Here is a 22,182-nt window from a genome sequence, read left to right on the forward strand (position 1 = left end):
AGGGTATTTCACCCAAGAAATTATGAATTATGACAATAGAAAAATATCTTTTTCAAAAACACATAAACATTTATTAGACCACATCCTAGTCAATAAAATAAACCTAAATAAATAAATGAAATCCTAACAATGTGTCCTCTTGTAATAATGATATGACAGGAAATTAATAGCACACAAATTTAAACATTTTAGAAAAATCTCTATTCATGTGGAAATTAAATGTATTTCTAAAAATAGGAGGTATCAAATGAGAATCTTGAGAAAATAAAACTATCAGTATTGAATTTTAAACTCAAGTAAATTTTCCTTTAAAAGTAAGGGGAAAACAAAATTTATTTTTTTCTTTCTCACAATGAATTAAGCATACAGCTAGTCCCATATACTTCTACACATACCTTTACAAAACATATCTTAATGAAAGAAGATGTTACTTGAAAGACACTTTATATACAGTGCACTTTCATACGCTTCTACATATATGGTCTTATAATCATGACCCAATTGGTCACCAGATAAACCATCACAAAGCACAGATTAGAGAGAGAATGTGTAGGGGTTGGAGTGTCGTTAATTTATGCGTGGCAGAATGCTGGTTATATGCCTTTACTTGCCTACGTAGACCAATTCAATTCATTTAAACAACCAGCTACTGAACAGCTATTATATGCTGCAAATTGCAGGCATTAGAAAAGCATAAATGGGGCAGTCTGCATGGTTCAGCAGTTTAGCGCAGCCTTCAGCTCAGGGTGTGGTCCTGGAGACCTGGGATCGAGTCCCCTGACTCCTGCATGGAATGGAGCCTGCTTCTCCCTCTGCCTGTGTCTTAGCGCACACACACCCCCCCCCCCCCGCCAAGCCGTGTGTGTCTCTCATGAATAAATAAATAAAATCTTTAAAAAAAAAAGAAAAGCATAAATGAATCTGACACGTTTTCTCCATTCAAGTAACACTGTAAAAGTAGTGGTAGCAGTTGCTGTTGTCATTATTACTGCCATTGTTAGTTAACAGAATTAATGTAGTTAGCACACTGAGTGATTACTATTTGACAGACATCATGCTGACTACACTTCTTGGATTACCTACTGAATGTGCTTAATTAAATTTGTAACTGCAATCTAAGTTTTATGGTTGTCCTACAGACCTCATATTCTCACCTAGTTTATTAACCACTGTGTTCTCCAAAATCACTCCTCCTTCCCAAATTATTAAACAAGTACTTCTAACTATGAATTCTTAGCAATTCCTCAATTCTAAATGCACCTAGAAAATAGAAGTCACAAGGTGTCCAGTCCGAGGTGGTCACATAGGGGGACCCTGAACTGGCTTTCTCTATGGACACACACAAAATGACACCTATTGATAGAGCAATTCTTTTTGAAGAACTAGGGCTGACTTAAGAGCTTCTGCACAAGAAAAGATAGAAAGGAAAAAGAGAATAGCAAGAGAGATGCAGACACACTAATGAAGGGGATCCCCACATGCAATGCTGTGAACTGAAGTGAGCAGGGATAGTTTTCAGGGACCTGGAATAAACTTGTCTGTTCTTGGACACAGAAAACAAACAAACAAACAAAACACAACAACTGAGGTTTAAGAGAGTAAATAGAATGAATAGAATGTAAAAGAGTCAGCTCTAGAACTCTTACTAAATGTGAAGGAGCTGCTGGACTTCTCTCCAAGAAGGGGGAACTAACACACGCGTTCTATTACTCCCCTTCCATCTTGAAAGCACAGGCATCCTAACTGACTGCCCTGGCCAAGACCAGGTTAGTGCTTACTACAGCTCCAAGCTTTGTACTAAGGCAATACAGGTACAAAGCACCTGGAACACTCCACTTCAGCTCCAGATGGCTTTGCAGGGCACCAGCAGCACCCAATGCTCCAGAACCTCCCAACTGGCATCTGGTTTGGATCCAGCTGCCCCAACCAACACGAGCCCTACACAGAGCAGCATGAAACACCCCTGCCTGTGGTGGCCTTGACTCACCACCCAACCAGAGCACCTGCTGTGTTAAAAATTCTGAGACACACTGACATGACCACTTCAGCTTCAGCTGTCCAGCCGTGACAGGAGACAACAGGTACCATAACAGCCCACCCACACTTTAGCTGTCCTGCCAGGGTGATCCCTGTGTGGGGCACCCCAGGAACTCCCAGTCACCACTCCAGTGAAGACTCTCTACAGAGATCCCTGAACACCCTGCTTATGCCCATTTCAGATTCAGCTATTCTGCTAATGTGTCCCATGTGCATATAGCCCTGGGAGCCCAGGCTTGCATGCACTTCAGCTCTAGCTGCTCTGCCAGGACACTCCCTCGTGTGGAGCAATGTGGAACACACCAGGTTATACCCACTTTATTTTTTTAAGATTTCATTTATTTATTCATGAGACACACACAGAGAGAGGCAGAGACATAGGCAGAGAGAGAAGCAGGCTCCATCCAGGGAGCCCAACATGGGACTCAATACCAGGACCGTAGGATCCTTAGGATCACACCCTAAGCTGAAGGCAGATGCTCAACTGCTGAGCCACCCAGGCATCCCTACCCACTTTAGATTTATCTGTCTGCCGGGGTGCCTGACGTGTAGAAAATACCAGGATCCCTCAGCTTATACCCACTTAAGTTTCAGCTGTACTGCAAGGGTATTCTCTGTACACACAGCCCTGGGACAACTCAGATAACACCTGCTTCAGGCTCAGCCATACTTCCAAGACATTCTCTGCATTTTGAGCTTTAGAACACTCTAGCGGGACCTACTTCAGCTTTCACTGCCTTGCCAAGGCACCAACTGTGGGAAGAGCACAAGAATTACTCTGACTATGCCCACTTTAGCCTTAGCACTCCTGCCAGGGTAAATACAGCATGGAAGGCCCTAGGACCTCCAGCCCATGCCTGTCACGGACCCAGCCAACCAGCACCACTATGAAACTAGGAGTCAACCATAAGAAAAATGTGGAAAGACCACAAATATATGGAAGTTAAATAACATGCTACTAAACAATAAGTGAGTCAACCAGGAAATCAAAGAAGAAATATTTTTTAATGAGAAAAATTGAAAATGGAAAATAATTGTCCAAAATCTTTGGAATGTAGCAACAGTGACCGAACACGGAATTATATAGCAATACAGGCCCACCTTAAGAAGGAAGAAAAATCCCAAATAAAAAGCCTAACCTTATACCTAAAGGAGCTAGAAAAAGAACAATAAATGAAGCTTAAAGCCAGCAGAAGGAATGAAGCAATAAAGATTAGAGCAGAAATAAATGATATAGAGACAAACAAAACAACAAAAACAAAAAAAGAACCCCCAAAACCCAAAATCATAGTACAGACCAATTAAATAAGGATCTGTTATTTGAAAAAAAATGAATTAAATTGATAACCCCTAGCCAGACTTATCAAAAAGTAAAGAAAATGGACTCAAATAAATAAAATCACAAATAAGAGAGGAGAAATAAACAACACCACAGAAACACAAACACTCTCAAGTGAATATTAAATATATGCCAACAAATTGGCATATATTGTCATTCCAACAAACTGGAAGAAATGGATAAATTCCTAGAAATATATAAACTAACAAAACTGAAACAAAAGAAATAGAAAACTTCAACAGACTGATAACCAGCAAAGGAATTTGAATCAATAATCAAAAAACTCCCAACAATCAAAAATTCAGGATCAGATGGCTTCACAGGTGAGTTCTGCCCTATGACCCAGCAATTGCACTGCTGGGGATTTACCCCAAAGATACAGCTGCAATGAAACGCCGGGACACCCTGCACCCCGATGTTTCTAGCAGCAATGTCCACAATAGCCAAACTGTGTAAGGAGCCTCGGTGTCCATCGAAAGATGAATGGAGGGATCCCTGGGTGGTTTAGCTTTTGGCCCCGGGGCGCGATCCTGGGGACCCGGGATCGAGTCCCACGTCGGGCTACCGGTGCATGAAGCCTGCTTCTCCCTCTGCCTGTGTCTCTGCCTCTCTCTCTCTCTCTCTCTTTCTCTCTCTCTCTCTCTCTGTGACTATCATAAATAAAATAGACCTGCCCTACGACCCAGCAATTGCACTGCTGGGGATTTACCCCAATCATGCAGATGCAATGAAACTCTGGGACACCTGCACCCCGATGTTTCTAGCAGCAATGTCCACAATAGCCAAACTGTGGAAGGAGCCTCGGTGTGCATCGAAAGACGAATTGATAAAGAAGATGTGGTTTATGTATACAATGGAATATTCCTCAGCCATTAGAAATGACAAACACCCACCATTTGCTTCAACGTGGATGGAACTGGAAAGTATTATGCTGAGTGCAGTAAGTCAATCTGAGAAGGACAAACATTATATGGTCTCATTCATTTGGGAAATATAAATAATAGTGAAAGGGAATAGAAGGGAAGGGAGAAGAAACGGGTAGGAAATATCAGAAAGGGAGACAGAACACGGAAGACTCCTAACTCTGGGAAATGAACTAGGGGTGGTGGGAGGGAAGGAGGGTGGGGGTTAGGGGTGAATGGGTGACGGGCATTGAGGGGGGCACTTGACGGGATGAGCACTGGGTGTTATTCTGTATGTTGGCAAATTGAACACCAATAAAAAATAAATTTATTATTTAAAAAAATGTTTATACTACCCAAATCAATCTACACATTTAATGCAATCCCTAACAAAATATGAACAATATTTTTCACAGAACTAGAACAAACTGTCCTAAAATTTGTACGGAACCACGAAAGACCTGAAGAACACCCCCCCCCCCACACACACACACACACACACACCCGTGAGTGGGACCAGGCCTAACCCTGAGGCAGCCCATCCAGGTGCCTCCCATGAATTCAAGCAACAAAAACATTCTGTTTTTCTGAGATAAGAAAACTATCCCCCCCCCCCCGCCCTGACTGGAAAAGTCCCTGAACATGTTCGTGTTGACCTTCAAAGGGATCAATCATGTCATAACCCGAATGCTATGCTACTCCCACGTTTTCTTTGCCTTTAAAAGATGCCTGTAATTGCTAATCGGGGCTCTCTGCCACCTCGGAGGCGGAGAGCCCGTTTGCGCAAATGTTCGATAAACCCTCTTGCTAGTTGCAGCTGCCCGTCTGGGGTCTGAGTCTCTGGGGCGTCCACCGGGACACGTTGGCACCCGTGAGCCAGGGTCCAACATTTGGGGGCTCGTCCGGGATCCGAGATGCCTCCAGGCTCAATCCTAAAACCGGTAGGAGGTAAGATCGAGCTCGCTAAATGTCATATCTGTCTCGTCCGTCTGTCTGACTGGCCGGGTCCGTATTGTGCCGGGTCTGTATTGCGCCTGCAGGACTCTGTTTTCTGTTTTTGGACCAGCGGGGGAGGCAGACATGCCCGAGACCCCTGGTCCTGCTCCGGAGTCGGACTCCGGAGTGGTCTGGAAGAGGGGGGGAGCCCGGCTCTCCCTCCTCTTCAGGGAGGGTCGTTGTTCCCGACCGCTCGCATCCGAATCCGCCCTGCCGGTCCTGTCATTCGTGTGGTCTGTCTGTTCTGTGTCTTTCTCTCTGTCCTCCTCCTCCCCACTCACCTCTTTCCTACACCCATGGGACAGACTGTAACCACCCCTTTAAGCCTCACTCTAGATCACTGGAGAGAAGTCGCCGGCCGGGCACATAACCTTTCGGTCGAAGTCAGAGGACGAAAATGGGTCACCTTCTGCTCCTCAGAGTGGCCGACTCTCAACGTCCGGTGGCTCAGGGATGGAACTTTTAACATTGGTGTTATCTTGCAGGTGAAGGCCCTGGTCTTTCAGCCAGGACCCAGTGGGCACCTTGATCAGGTGCCGTACATCATAGTATGGGAGGATCTCGCTAAAAACCCATCCCCCTGGATAAAATGCTTCACCCCTTCTCAGGGGGAGCCGGGCCCGAGACCCCCACCCCCTCCCTGCGTCACTCCCCTTATTCCACGTCCTTCCTCTCCCTCCACTCTTTGCCCCCTAAAATTTCCTGAACCAAAACCTAAGGAGCCGCCTGTGCTCCCAGGGGACCAGGACAGTCTCCTTCTCTTGGACTCCTCCCCTCCCCCTTATGCCCAACCCCCAACACCCCACCCGGAGGCCCCTACCTCAGCTCCATCCCCGACTCTACTGGGGTAGAGAGGCGACCCCTCGCTTCACCCCCGCTCTCCAGTCGCCTCCGCTTTGGACGAGAATGCGAGGGGGAGTTGGAAAACGTCTGGACCTCCCAGGCACGTCCCCTCCGATCAGTAGGTGGCCAGACGCAATACTGGCCGTTCTCTGCCTCTGACCTTCACAATTGGAAAACTCATAACCCCACTTTCTCCCGAGACCCCCAGGCGCTAACCGGATTAATTGAGTCAATTCTGTTGACCCACCAGCCGACCTGGGATGCCTGCCAACAGCTCCTGCAGACTCTCCTCACCACGGAGGAGACAGCGCGTCTACCTCGAAGCTCGGAAAAACGTCCGGGGGCGGATGGGAGGCCGACCCAGCTGCCTAATGAAATTGAGGACGTTTTCCCCTTGGTTCGCCCGACCTGGGACTACGACACTGCTGCTGGGAGGGAGCGGCTCCGTCTCTATCGCCAGGTACTCCTAGCGGGTCTCAAAGGGGCAGGGCGACGCCCACCAATTTGGCAAAGGTACGTGCTATAGTGCAGGGGAAAGATGAGGCGCTGGCAGGTTTTCTGGAAAGATTAATGGAAGGCTACTGTATGTACACCCCCTTTGACCCCTTGGCCGACGATCGCCAGCCAGATGTAATCATGTCCTTCATCGGACAGTCGGCCTCGGGTATTCGTAATAAGTTACAACGGTTGGAGGGACTTCAGGGATACACCTTACAGGACTTAGTGAAAGAGGCAGAAAAGATTTTTAACAAGCGAGGAAACCCTAGAGGAAAGGGAGGAAAGGATCCGTAAAGAGCAAGAGGAACGAGAGGATAAAAGAGATAAAAGACGTAATAAAGAACTGACTAGGATACTGGCCACCGTAGTACAGGGCTCAGGGCAGAGTAAGTCAGGACAGAGTAGGGACCTGGGAGACAAAAGAGGACCACGGGTTGAACGAGACCAGTGTGCCTACTGCAAGGAAAGGGGACACTGGGTTAAAGACTGCCCAAAGAAGGGCCAAACGCAGGGACCTAAGAAGCCCATTCCTGTTCTGTCCCTAGAAGATGAAGATTAGGGGTGTCAGGGCCAGGAGCCCCCTGCTGAGCCTCGGGTAACCCTTAAAGTGGGGGGCCAGCCAGTGACCTTCTTGGTCGATACGGGAGCTCAAAATTCAGTTTTAACTGAGGCAAAAGGACCTTTGAGCTCTAAAACGTCTTGGGTTCAGGGTGCAACTGGAGGCAAGTTATATCGATGGACAACCGAACGGAAGGTCCACCTGAGCACTGGGCAAGTAACACATTCCTTCCTACTGGTCCCAGACTGCCCCTACCCCCTCCTAGGCAGAGACCTTCTTTCAAAAGTAGGGGCCCAGATCCATTTTCATCAGAAAGGGGCCACCATTGCTGGCGCAGAAGGGCAGCCCCTCCAGGTACTGACCTTGCGCCTAGAGGATGAACACCGGCTGCACGAGGACTCTCCACCGTGCGTGCAGCCCCTAGATTCTGAATGGCTCACTAACTACCCTCAGGCCTGGGTGGAAACGGCCGGAATGGGACTAGCTGTTAACCAGCCACCCATAATTATAAACCTAAAATCCTCGGCCACCCCTATATCGATCCGGCAATATTCAATGAGCAAAGAGGCCAAAGAGCTCATTCGGCCACACATACAGAGACTATTACAATTGGGCATCTTAATACCTTGTCAGTCGTCCTGGAACACTCCTCTATTGCCCGTAAAAAAACCCGGCACAGGAGATTACCAGCCAGTACAAGACTTACGGGAAGTTAACCGAAGGATGGAGGACATACACCCCACGGTGCCGAATCCCTACAACTTACTCAGCACCTTGCCCCCGAGCCACGTCTGGTATACGGTGTTAGATCTAAAAGATGCATTCTTTTGCATAAGGTTAAGGTCTCAAAGCCAGCCTATTTTTGCCTTTGAATGGAAAGATCCTGAGACGGGATTCTCAGGACAACTCACTTGGACAAGGCTACGACAAGGATTCAAAAACTCCCCCACCTTGTTCCACGAAGCCTTGCACCAGGACTTGGCAGACTTCCGAGTTGACCATCCGGACCTCATCCTCCTGCAGTACATGGATGATTTGCTCCTGGCAGCTAAGACAGAACAGGATTGTGTAAAAGGTACAGGGGCCCTGCTCAAGAGACTGGGAGAACTGGGATATAGGGCCTCCGCCAAAAAGGCCCAAATAGGCCAGAGACGAGTGACCTATCTGGGATATCTCCTGGAGGGAGGCCAGAGGTGGCTGATGGAGGGCCGCAAAAAGGCTGTGGCCCTGATCCCTGCACCCACTAATGCCAGAGGGCTACGAGAGTTCCTCGGCAGTGCCGGGTTCTGCTGCCTCTGGATACCCGGGTTTGCAGAGCTGGAGGCTCCCCTATATCCCCTCACGAAATCCAACGCCCCCTACCACTGGGGAAAGGAACAACAATTGGCTTTTGACAAAATAAAAAGGGCCTTATTGACCGCCCCTGCCCTGAGCCTCCCAGATATGACCAAACCATTTATGCTATATGCTGATGAACACAAAGGAATAGCCAAAGGGGTCCTAACTCAGAAACTGGGACCCTGGAAAAGGCCTGTGGCATACTTTTCAAAAAAATTAGACAGCGTGGCTGCAGGATGGCCCCCATGTCTCCGAATTATAGCGGCTGTGGCAGTCCTGGTTAAAGACTCAGACAAGTTGACTTTTGGCCAACCCCTCACGGTGGTGGCCCCCCACGCCATAGAGACAGCCATCTGCCAGCCCCCTGACCGATGGCTCTCAAACGCTCGGGTCACCCATTATCAGGCCATGTTACTGAATTCCGAGCGGATACGGTTTGAAACGGCTACATCCCTAAACCCGGCCACCTTGCTTCCAGAAACCGAGTCCCCCTCCCTGGTAATGCATGATTGCCACCAGATCCTGGCTGAGGTACATGGCACCAGAGGGGACTTGACGGATCAGCCTTTGCCAGATGCTGAAGCAACCTGGTACACCGAGGGGAGTAGCTTTCTACGAAATGGTGAGCGCAAAGCCGGGCAGCTGTGGTAGATGGGAAAACTGTCATCTGGGCCGGTGCCCTAAAACCTGGGACTTTGGCTCAAAGGGCGGAGCTCATAGCCCTAACTCAGGCCCTAAAAAAGCTAAGGACAAAAAGGTCAACATTTATACTGATAGTAGGTACGCTTTTGCAACTGCCCATGTTCATGGAGAAATATACCGAAGAAGGGGTCTCCTGACCTCTGCAGGAAAAAACATCAAAAACAGAGAAGAAATACAAGAACTTCTCCATTCCCTTTTTCTGCCAAGAAAATTAAGTATAATTCACTGTCCTGGGCATCAGCGAGGCAGCGACCCAGTAGCAGAGGGGAACAGGATGGCCGATGAAACAGCACGGGCCGCTGCTCTAGGCCCACAGGCCCTCTCCCTACAAGCACCAGAGGTTGTCCAGACATCAGGGCAACTCTCTCTCGAATACTCAGACAGCGACCTGGATATTGTCCAGCAAATAGGGGCAAAATATGACTAACAAATGAAGGTCTGGAAACACCAAGGAAAGACGGTCCTGCCTCAGCAAAGGGCCAAAGAACTGGTAACTCACCTCCACCGGTGGACTCACCTCGGACACTAAAAACTAAAACCACTCCTCCAGAGAGAGGATCAGACCTATTACATTCCCAAACTCCCCTCCCTGATCCAACAGGTAACCGTCGCTTGCGTACCCTGTACTAAGGTAAATGCCAAACACCTCAAGATGCCTGAGGGAACTAGGATAAGGGGAGAAAGACCCGGAACTAATTGGGAAGTAGACTTCACCGAAATCAAGCCAGGTAAATATGGTAACAAGTACCTCCTAGTGTTTATAGATACCTTTTCAGGATGGACAGAAGCATTCCCCACCAAACGAGAAACTGCCCAGGTGGTTGTCAAGAAAATCCTAGAAGAAATTTTCCCCCGGTTTGGACTGCCCAAGGTAATACGGTCAGACAATGGCCCTGCCTTCGTCTCCCAGGTAAGTCAGTTGGTGGCCAGATTACTGGGGATAAATTGGAAATTACATTGTGCATACAGACCCCAGAGCTCAGGACAGATAGAAAGAATGAATAGAACAATTAAAGAGACCCTAACTAAATTGACATTGGAGACTGGCACTAGAGACTGGGTCCAACTCCTCCCTATGGTTCTGTTCCGAGTCCGGAACACTCCCGCGCGCCATGGACGCGGGATCTCCTTATGAGATTCTCTATGGAGGTCCCCCACCAGTGATGGACCTACTAGATTCTGCTATTGACCCTCTTGCTAATACTCCCGGTTTACAGGACAGGCTAAAGGCGCTCCAGATTATCCAGCACCAGATCTGGAGACCCTTTGCGGCTGTCTACCGCCCCAGAGACGCAACCCACCCACACCCGTTCCAGATCGGTGACTCCCTCTACGTCAGGAGACATCAGTCCAGGACCCTTGAGCCCCACTGGAAGGGCCCATACACTGTACTACTAACCACCCCAACCGCCCTAAAAGTAGACGGTATTGCTGCTTGGGTCCACGCCTCACACGTCAAGTGCGCCCCATCAACGAGCACCGCTGAAGCCAGCCAGGACAGACCGGGCGAGCCACCCCAATGGAAGCTCCACCGCACCCAAAACCCGTTCAAGATAAGACTTTCAAAAATTGTTCAATGACAATTGTTGTATTCTTACCTCTCCTAGCGCTCTTCTCCCCTGCCAAGGGTAACCCTCATGCCCCCAAAAGGTTAACCTGGCAGGTACTAACGTCTGGGGGTGACGAGGTCTGGTCCACAACTAAGACTGCTCCCGTGGGAACCTGGTGGCCTAACCTATATCCTGACTTATGCAAGCTAACCATAGGGGCCCCCAGCCCATGGGACCTAGAGGGATACTTTGACACCTCTAGGGCCCCCAACCGAGAAAGCCCCCTGGGGCGACTGGGATTAGACCCATGGGGGGGATGTGGCACGCCTGACAGAAGGGCCATGCTAAGCACTCTTCCCTTTTATGTCTGTCTGGGGCACCACAGAGATCGCAGGCTAAATCCCACCTGTGGAGGGGGGGAACACTTCTATTGTAAAAATTGGGGTTGTGAGACTACGGGAGACACAGGATGGGAGGCCCTCCTCCTCCTGGGATCACATCACTGTCAAGGCTAACTATACTCACCCGGCGTTTAACAAATGGAAAACCCTTAATTATGGGTCTTGCCAAGGGTGGTGTCATCCCCTACGAATATCCTCCACAGAACCCAGAAAAAGGGCTACTAACTGGGCCAGTGGATACTCGTGGGGACTCAGGTTATACAAAGAAAAAACAGATGATGGTTTTACATTCAAAATTAAACTAAGAATAGAATCCCCAGACCCCGTGGCGATGGGGCCCAATACGGTCCTCGGGGGTCATAGAGCTCCTGCTAAACCAGCAGCCCTGCCCCTGCCGCCGCCGCCGAGGCCACCCCCGCGCCAGGCCGGGCCCTGTCCCAGCCGCAGGGAGCGCCACACCCACCAACCCCTCGGTCGCCACCCGGCACGGGACAACAGCTGTTTAACCTCATCACAGGCACATTCCTGGCCCTTAATCAGACCAGTCCCGACATAACTAAATCCTGCTGGCTCTGCCTTACATCTGCCCCCCCCCTTATTATGAGGAATCGCTACTCCTGGGACCTATAACAACACCATTAGCACTCAGGGATGCACACCCAACTCCCAACCACAACTTATCCTTACAGAAGTTTCAGGACAAGGAACCTGCATAGGGACACCCCCCCGGGGTTACCAGAGACTCTGCAGTACTACCGCCCCAATTTTAGGGACTGACTCTTACCTGGTGCCCCAGCCGGGAACCTGGTGGGCATGCAACAAAGGCCTCACTCCCTGTGTGTCACCTGAGGTTCTAAATAACTCAAACGACTTCTGTGTCATGGTGTAGATCATACCCAGGGTGTTCTATCACCCCGCCGAAACTCTAGAAAATCAGTATGACAGACATCCCACCCGTTTTCGGCGCCAGCCTGTCTCCCTAACCCTAGCCGTTATGCTGGGACTAGGGGTCGCAACTGGGGTGGGTACTGCTGCAGCTGCCCTGATCCAGGGCTCACAACGTTATTTAGAACTCCAGGCAGCTGTAGATGAGGATCTTCGGACACTAGAGCAGTCCGTTTCTAAGTTAGAACAGTCCCTCACCTCACTTTCAGAAGTAGGACTTCAAAACAGGAGAGGCTTGGATTTACTACTCCTGAAAGAGGGAGGACTGTGTGCAGCCCTGGGAGAGGAATGCTGCTTCTATGCAGACCACTCTGGAGTCATCAGGGACTCCATGGCCAAACTCAGGGATAGGCTAAATAAAAGACAAAGGGACAGGGAGGCCCAACAGGGCTGGTTTGAAGGCTGGTTTAACCAGTCTCCCTGGATGACCACCCTAATCTCTACCACTATGGGCCCTCTAGTTATCCTGCTCCTGCTGCTAACTTTCGGCCCCTGCATCCTCAACCGGCTGCTCCAGTTCATCCGAGAAAGATTGTCCATTACCCAAGCTCTGGTACTAACTCAACAATATCGGGCCCTTCAAATTGAAGAAATAAATGTTCCCTAAGATTTTAAGGTTAAAATCAGCCCCAACAAAGAGGAGGGAATGAAGAACTCCCCCCCCCCCCCCCCCCCCCCACACACACACACACCGTGAGTGGGACCAGGCCTAACCCTGAGGCAGCCCATCCAGGCGCCTCCCATGAATCCAAGCAACAAAAACATTCTGTTTTTCCGAGATAAGAAAACTATCCCCCCCCCCCCTCCCTCGCCCTGACTGGAAAAGTCCCTGAACATGTTTGTGTTGACCTTCAAAGAAATCAATCATGTCATAACCCGAATGCTATGCTACTCCCGCAGTTTTGTTTTGTTTTTTTTTGCCTTAAAAAATGCCTGTAACTGCTAATCGGGGCTCTGCCACCTCGGAGGTGGAGAGCCCATTTGCGCAAATGTTCAATAAACCCTCTTGCTTGTTGCATCTGCCTGTCTGGGGTCTGAGTCTCTGGGGCGTCCACCGGGACACGTTGGCACCCGTGAGCCAGGGTCCAACAGACCCTGACTAACCAAAGCAATTTTGAAAAAGAAAAGGAAATCTGGAGGTATCACAATTCCAGGCTTCAAGTTGAAATTTATTTCTTTGCTGGGGCACCTGAGAACAGATGGCAGACCATGTGGTGTGGGGATCCCCTGGTTCTTTCTGGGGGAGATCATTCCCTTTCCTGGCGTACATTTGGAAGAGGCTCAATTGCTTTTTCCAAGGACAAGGGACCCGGTGGGTGCCACTGAGTAGCTGTCCAACAGCAGAGAACAGAATCATGCAAGGGCAGATAATCTGGGTTTGGCTTTCGCTGTGCCTCTCTGTAGACTCCAGGAACCTGCACAACCATGCAACTGCTTTTTGGGGGGACAGAGTAGCACGGGTACAGTGCTGTGAGGTTGCCCTCTGGAGGATGGAAGTGGATCCACACCTTGTTGGGTCCTTTTAGATTTGGAGTTTTGAATCCCAACCATTGTGAGAGATAAAGCACCCAAGAACTGTGGCATGCAGACCGCCTGGGCATGGACAGGTTGAGGGGAGGGAACCGACGCAGGCTTGGGCCACAGGATGGAAGACTCTTCACGTCTTAGTGAGGGCTTCGTAAGCTGTGGGAACCCAAGTTCTTCTCCCCAGTGATGAGGGGGTTTGGGGGAGAGTGATGCCATCCTCCATCCCATGCCCACCAAACCATCTGGACTTCAGTGAGCAATGCAGTGCCTCCAGCAGAGGCAACAAACACACCTTACCCCCTGCACCCTGCTGGGGCATCTTTACCAGGGCAGGTCTGACTGTGACCCAATGTAGGGGGCCTCTCTCCCAGAGGACCAACACAGACCCCCTGTAAGTACCAGGTCTACTGATCACAGAGTGCTCTAAAGCACCAGCTTCAGTTCTGATGGAATTAGGACCAGTGTCCCCCTCCCCATTTTTTTTCCTTTGGAATAAGGATATAGTTTTTGTTCGTTTGTTCATTTTTGGGGGGGGGGTTGTCATTTTGTTTGCTTTTTTGTTCCTTTTTCTTTTTCTATTTTCTTGGATCAGCCTTTTTTTTCCCTTTAGGTCTATCCTAACAAACAAATCAAAGGACACTAGTTGAAAGTCCAAACACTCCCACTACAAACAAGGAGAAACCCTGACAATGACTGACTTGTAAGAAAAAGCAACCAAAACACAATAGCAGACTGCACATCAGTTGTGTATAACACCCAGTGCTCATTACATCATGTGCCCTCCTTAATGCCCAACACCCTCAGTTTGTTTCCTAGAAGTGTTTCTTTCTCATGGTTTGTCTCCCTCTCCAATTTCTTTTTATTCAGTTTTTCCTTCCCCTATGAGCCTCTGCACTATTTCTTATATTCCACATATGAGTTAAACCATATAACTGTTTTCCTCTGACTTATTTCACTCAGTATAATACCCTCCAGTTCCATCCATGTTGATGCAAATGGTAAGTAGTCATCCTTTTTGATGGCTGAGTAATATTCCATTATGTGTGTGTGTGTGTGTGTGTGTGTGTGTGTGTGTGTGTGTATTTGAAAAGAAGAGGGAAATCAAACTATTAGATCATTTAGGTAGGCTTAGGGAAATCAACAATTCTATAAAACACAATAATATCTATATCATAAGAGTCCCAAAAGAAGAAACATGGGAAAGGGGGCAGAAAGTTTATTTGCACAAATTATAGCTGAGAATTTCCCTAATCAGAGGAATGAAATAAGCATTCAAGCACAAGAGGCACAGATAATTCCCCTCAAAATCAACAAAACAAGTCAACACTATAACATATCATAGTGAATCTTGCAAAATACAAAGAGAAAAAGAGAATTCTGAAAGCACTGGGTGACAAATGTCCTTAACCTAGCAGCATAGATACATAAGATTAGCAGCAGACCTGTCCACAGAAACATGGCATGCCAGAAAGGACTACCATGTGCAAAATGGGAGAATATGCAGCCAAGAAAACTTTGTCAATCAAGGCTGTCATTGAGAATAGAATGAGAAGATAATTTCCACAAGAAGCATAAACTAAAGGAGTTCATAAACACTAAGCCAGCTCTGCAAGAAATATTAAAGGGGACTTGATGTGGTAAAGAAAGATCAAAGCAACAAAGACTACAAAGGAAAAGAGACAATCTACTTGGAACAACAACTTTACAGGTAATACAAGGACACTATAGTCGTAACTATCAATAATTACTCTGAATGCAAATGGACTAAATTCTCCAATAAAAAGGCACAGAGTACCAAAATGCAATAAAAAAAAACAAGACCCATTGTTATGCTGCTTACAAGAGACTTATTTTGGACCCAAAGACACCTCCAGATTGAAAATGAAGAGCTGCAGACACATTTAATCATATAATGGATATCAAAAGAAAGAAGGAGTAACCATACTTATATCAGACAAACTAGATTTTAAACATACTGTAATAAGAAATGAAAAAGGGTACTAAATAATAATAAAAGGGACTACCCAATAAGAAGATCTAACAGCCAAATATATGAATCAATTAATAACAAACTTAAAGAAATTCATTGATAATAATACTATAATAGTAGAGGACTTTAACATCCCCAGTCACAGCAATGGACAGATCATCTAAGCAGAAAATCTACAAGGAAACAATGGATTTGAATGACACACTAGACCAGATGGATTTAACAAATATATTTAAAACATTTCATCCTAAAGCAAGAGAATACACATTCCTTTCAAGAGCACATGGCACATTCTCCAGGACAGATCACATACTGGGTCACAAATCAGGACTCAATTGGTACAAAAATATTGAGATCACACCATGCATATTTTCATATCACAACACTATGAAACTTGAAGTTAATCACAAGAAAATAATTGGAAAGACAACAAGTAAATGAAAATTAAAGAATATCCTATAAATAATGAACAATTTAACCAAGAAGAGAAAGAAATAAAATACATGGAAACAAATGAAAATGAAAACACAACAGTCCAAAACCTTTCGGGTGTACAACAGTGGTCATAAAAAGGAAATATATAGCAATATAGGTCTACCTCAAGAAGCAAGAAAAGTCTCAAATATACAATATAACCTTACACCTAAAAGAGCCAGGGAAAGAATGGAAAATAGCCTAAAAAATTAGAAAAAGGAAATAACAAAGATTATAACAGAAAATAACTATATAGAATTTTTTAAAGCCAGAAAAAGAGATCAATGAAAGTAGGAGCTGATTCTTTGAAAAAATTATCAAAATTTATAAATCCCTAGCCATATTTATCAAAAACAAAAAAGACCCAAATAAATAAAATCACAAGTGAAAATGGAGAGATCACAACCTACACAAAAGAAATACAGTTATGAGAATATTATGAGCAATTATATGCCAACAAATGAGGCAATCTGGAAGAGATGGATAAATTCCTAAAAACAAATAAACTACCAAAACTGAAATAGAAAATCTGAACACATAAGTAGCAAACAAATTGAATCAGTAATCAAAAAACTCCCAACAAACAAGAGTCCAGAGTCTGGTGGCTTCCCCAGAGAATTCTACCAAACATTTAAAAAAGAATTAAAGACTTCTTCTGAAACTGTTTCAAAAAAACATAGAAATGGAAGGACAACTTCCAAACTCATTGTATGAGGCCAGCATTACCTTGATCTCAAAATCAAAGACCCCACTACAAAGGAGAATTACAGACCAGTATCCCTGATAAACATGGATGCAAAAATTCTCAATGAGATACCAGCTAACAGGAGGGAGGGGCAAGACGGCAGGAGAGAGGGGACCCCAAGTCACCTGTCCCCACCAAATTACCTGGATAACCTTCAACTCATCCTGAAAATCTACGAATTTGGCCTGAGATTTGAAGAGAGACCAGCTAGAACACTACAGTGAGAAGAGTTCACGCTTCTATCAAGGTAGGAAGACGGGGAAAAAGAAATAAAGAAACAAAAGGCCTCCAAGGGGGAGGGGCCCCGCGAGGAGCCGGGCTGAGGCCGGGGTGAGTGTCCCCAGGACAGGAGAGCCCCGTCCTGGAGAAGCAGGAGCTGCAACAACCTTCCCGGGCGGAAAGGGGCCTGCAGGGAGTTAGAGCAGGACCCAGGAGGGCGGGGATGCCCTCAGGCTCCCTGGGACACTAACAGGCACCTGCGCCCTGGGAGAGTGCGCCGAGCTCCCTAAGGGCTGCAGCGCGCACGGCGGGACCCGGAGCAGCTCGGAGGGGCTCGGGTGGTGGCTCCGCGGAGGGGGCTGCGGGGCGGGAGGGCGAATCCAACAGCGCAGGCCCCGGGGCACAGGGCGCCGGGACACAGCCCAGGATCCGGCCTCCCCCGGGACAGGCAGAGGCCGGGAGGGCCCAGGACCCCAAGGACGCTCCTGCCCCGAGCTGAGCAGATCAGCGGCCCCGTCCCGGAGCCTCCAGGCCCTGCAGACGGAGAGCCCCGGAGTTACTGCGGGAGCTGACTCCAGGGCTACAGAGCTTGCCCCGCAACTGGGGTTGTTCCTCCTGGGGCCTCACGGGGTAAACACCCCCCACTGAGCCCTGCACCAGGCAGGGGCAGAGCAGCTCCCCCAAGTGCTAACACCTGAAAATCAGCACAACAGGCCCCTCCCCCAGAAGACCAGCCAGATGGACAGGGGAAAAACAAATTAGTGACCAAGCAGCACTGGAAAGTTCCATGGGAAGGCAAGGGACTTAAAGTATACAGAATCAGAAGATACTCCCCCTGTTTCTTTTTTGTTTTGTTTTTTCATTTCTGTTTGCTTCCCCCGCCCTTTTTTTCTTTTTTTCTTTTCTTCTCTTTTTTTCTTTTCTTCTCTTTTTTTCTTTTTCTTTTCTTGTTTCTTTTTTCTTTTTTTCTTTTTCTTTCCTTCTTTCACTTCTCTCTTTTTCTCCTTTTCCCAACACAACTTGTTTTTGGCCACTCTGCACTGAGCAAAATGACTAGAAGGAAAACCTCACCTCAAAAGAAAGAATCAGAAACAGTCCTCTCTCCCACAGAGTTACAAAATCTGGATTACAATTCAATGTCAGAAGCCAATTGAGAAGCACTATTATACAGCTACTGGTGGCTCTAGAAAAAAGCATAAAGGACTCAAGAGACTTCATGACTGCAGAATTTAGAGCTAATCACGCAGAAATTAAAAATCAAATACATGATATACAATCCAAACTAGAGGTCCTAAAGACGAGGGTTAACAAGGTGGAAGAACGAGTGAGGGACATAGAAGACAAGTTGATGGCAAAGAGGGAAACTGAGGAAAAAAGAGACAAACAATTAAAAGATCATGAGGATAGAATAAAGGAAATAAATGACAGCCTAAGGAAGAAAAATCTACATTTAACTGGGGTTCCTGAGGGCGCCGAAAGGGACAGAGGTCCAAAATATGCATTTGAACAAATCATAGCTGAAAACTTTCCTAATCTGGGAAGGTAAACCGGCATTCAGATACAGGAAATAGAGAAATCCCCCCCTAAAATCAATAAAAACCATTCAACACCTCAACATTTAATAGTGAAGCTTGCAAATTCCAAAGATAAAGAGAAGATCCTTAAAGCAGCAAGAGAAAAGATATCTCTAACTTATATGCGGAAAAATATCAGATTAACATCAGACCGTTCCACAGAGATCTGGCAGGCCAAAAAGGGCTGGCATGATATATTCCGGGTACTATGAGAAGAACATGCAGCCAAGAATACTTTATCCAGCAAAGCTCTCATTCAGAATGGAAGGAGAGATAAAGAGCTTCCAAGACAGGCAGGAACTGAAAGAATATGTGACCACCAAACCAGCTCTGCAAGAAATTTTAAGGGGGAATCCAAGGAAAAAATCCACAAAAACAGGGACTGAATAGGTATCATGATGACACTAAACTCATATCTTTCAATAGTAACTCTGATCGTGAATGGCCTTAATGACCCCATCAAAAGGTGAAGCTGCGGTTTCAGACTGGATAAAAAAAGCAGGACCAAACTATTTACTTTCTATAAGAGACGCATTTTAGACATAAGGACACCTACAGCCTGAAAGTAAAAGGTTGGAGAACCATGTACCATTCAAATGGTCCTCAAAAGAAAGCATGGGGTAGCCATCCTTATATCAGATAAACTAAAGTTTATCCCGAAGACTGTAGTAAGAGATGAAGAGGGACACTATTCCATACTTAAAGGATCTATCCAACAAGAGGACTTAATAATCATCAATATATATGCCCCAAATGTGGGAGCTGCCAAATATACCACCCAATTAATAACCAGGGTTAAGATATACTTAGAAAATAATACACTGGGATCCCTGGGTGGCGCAGCGGTTTGGCGCCTGCCTTTGGCCCAGGGCATGATCCTAGAGACCCGGGATCGAGTCCCACGTCGGGCTCCCGGTGCATGCAGCCTGCTTCTCCCTCTGCCTGTGTCTCTGCCTCTCTCCCTCTCTTTCTCTCTCTCTATCATGAATAAATAATAAAAAAAAATTAAAAAAAAGAAAGAAAATAATACACTTATACTTGGTGATTTCAATGTAGCGCTTTCTACACTCGATATGTCTTCTAAGCGCAACATCTCCAAAGAAACGAGAGCTTTAAATGATACACTGGACCAGATGGATTTCACAGATATCTACAGAACTTTACGTCCAAACGCAACTGAATACACATTCTTCTCAAGTGCACATGGAACTTTCTCCAGAATAGACCACATACTGGGTCACAAATCAGATCTGAAACAATCCCAAAAGATTGGGATAGTACCCTGCGTAGTCTCAGACCATAATGCCTTGAAATTAGATATAACTCACAACAAGAAGTTTGGAAGGACTTCAAACACGTGGAGGTTAAGGACCATCCTGCTAAAAGATGAAAGAGTGAACCAGGAAATTAAGGAAGAACTAAAAAGATTCATGGAAACTAATGAGAATGAAGATACAACTGTTCAAAATCTTGGGGATGCAGCAAAAGCAGTCCTGAGGGGGAAATACATCGCAATACAAGCATCCATTCAAAAACTGGAAAGAACTCAAATACAAAAGCTAACTAACACCTAAAGGAGCTAGAGAAAAAACAGCAAATAGATCCTACACCCAGCAGAAGAAGAGAGTTAATAAAAATTCAAGCAGAACTCAACAAAATCAAGACCAGAATAACTGTGGATCAGATCAACAAAACCAGGAGTTGGTTCTTTGAAAGAATTAATAAGATAGATAAACCATCAGCCAGCCTTATTAAAAAGAAGAGAGAGAAGACTCAAATTAATAAAATCATGAATGAGAAAGGAGAGATCACTACCAACACCAAGGAAGTACAAACAATTTTAAAAACATTATGAACAGCTATACAAACAATTTTAAAAACATTATGAACAGCTATACGCCAATAAATTAGGGAATCTAGAAGAAATGGATGCATTCCTGGAAAGCCACAAACTACCAAAACTGGAACAGGAAGAAATAGAAAACCTGAACAGGCCAATAACCAGGGAGGAAATTGAAGCAGTCATCAAAAACCTCCCAAGACACAAGATTCCAGGGCCAGATGGCTTCCCAGGGGAATTCTATCAAATGTTTAAGGAAGAAACCATACCTCCTCAACTAAAGCTGTTTGGAAAGATAGAAAGAGATGGAGTACTTCCAAATTCATTCTATGAGGCCAGCATCACCTTAATTCCAAAACCAGACAAAGACCCCACCAAAAAGGAGAATTACAGACCAATATCCCTGATGAACATGGATGCAAAAATTCTCAACAAGATACTCGCCAATCGGATCCAACAGCACATTAAGAAAATTATTCACCATGACCAAATAAGATTTATCCCCGGGACACAAGGCTGGTTCAACACTCGTAAAACAATCAATGTGATTCATCATATCAGGAAGAGAAAAACCAAGAACCATATGATCCTCTCATTAGATGCAGAGAAAGCATTTGACAAAATACAGCATCCATTCCTGATCAAAACTCTTCAGAGTGTAGGGATAGAGGGAATATTCCTCGACATCTTAAAAGCCATCTACAAAAAGCCCACAGCAAATATCATTCTCAGTGGGGAAGCCCTGGGAGCCTTTCCGCTAAGATCAGGAACAAGACAGGGATGTCCACTCTCACCACTGCTATTCAACATAGTACTGGAAGTCCTAGCCTCAGCAATCAGAAAACAAAAAGACATTAAAGGCATTAGAATTGGCAAAGAAGAAGTCAAACTCTCCCTCTTCGCCGATGACATGATACTCTACGTAGAAAACCCAAAAACCTCCACACCAAGATTGCTAGAACTCATACAGCAATTTGGCAGCGTGGCAGGATACAAAATCAATGGCATTTCTAGACACTAACAATGAGACTGAAGAAAGAGAAATTAAGGAGTCAATCCCATTTACAATTGCACCCAAAAGCATAAGATACCTAGGAATAAACCTAACCAAAGAGGTAAAGGATCCATACCCTAAAAAGTATAGAACACTTCTGAAAGACATTGAGGAAGACACAAAGAGATGGAAAAATATTCCATGCTCATGGATTGGCAGAATTAGTATTGTGAAAATGTCAATGTTACCCAGGGCAATTTACACGTTTAATGCAATCCCTATCAAAATACCATGAACTTTTTTCAGAGAGTTAGAACAAATTATTTTAAGATTTGTGTGGAATCAGAAAAGATCCCGAATAGCCAGGGGAATCTTAAAAAAGAAAACTATATCTGGGGGCATCACAATGCCAGATTTCAGGTTGTACTACAAAGCTGTGGTCATCAAGACAGTGTGGTACTGGCACAAAAACAGACACATAGATCAATGGAACAGAATAAAGAACCCAGAAGTGGGCCCTGAACTTTATGGTCAACTAATATTCGATAAAGGAGGAAAGACTGTCCATTGGAAGAAAGACAGTCTCTTCAATAAATGGTGTTGGGAAAATTGGACATCCACATGCAGAAGAATGAAACTGGACCACTCTCTTTCACCATACACAAAGATAAACTCAAAATGGATGAAAGATCTAAATGTGAGACAAGAT

General features: G+C 46.0%; 1 protein-coding gene across 1 annotated transcript; it reads left to right on the plus strand.

The window, feature by feature from the left end:
- Positions 1–2,821: 2,821 nt before the first annotated feature.
- LOC112931016 (uncharacterized) lies at positions 2,822–13,128 on the plus strand. Its single transcript, XM_072762710.1, is given in 7 exon segments — positions 2,822–2,853; positions 6,013–6,608; positions 6,611–6,873; positions 6,875–9,149; positions 9,152–9,250; positions 9,253–10,124; positions 10,432–13,128. Coding segments are annotated over 7 exon segments (4,500 nt in total). The 3' UTR covers positions 10,795–13,128.
- The last annotated feature ends 9,054 nt before the right edge of the window (positions 13,129–22,182 follow it).

The sequence above is a fragment of the Vulpes vulpes genome, chromosome 7 (assembly GCF_048418805.1).
Source record: "Vulpes vulpes isolate BD-2025 chromosome 7, VulVul3, whole genome shotgun sequence".
NCBI lineage: Eukaryota > Metazoa > Chordata > Mammalia > Carnivora > Canidae > Vulpes > Vulpes vulpes.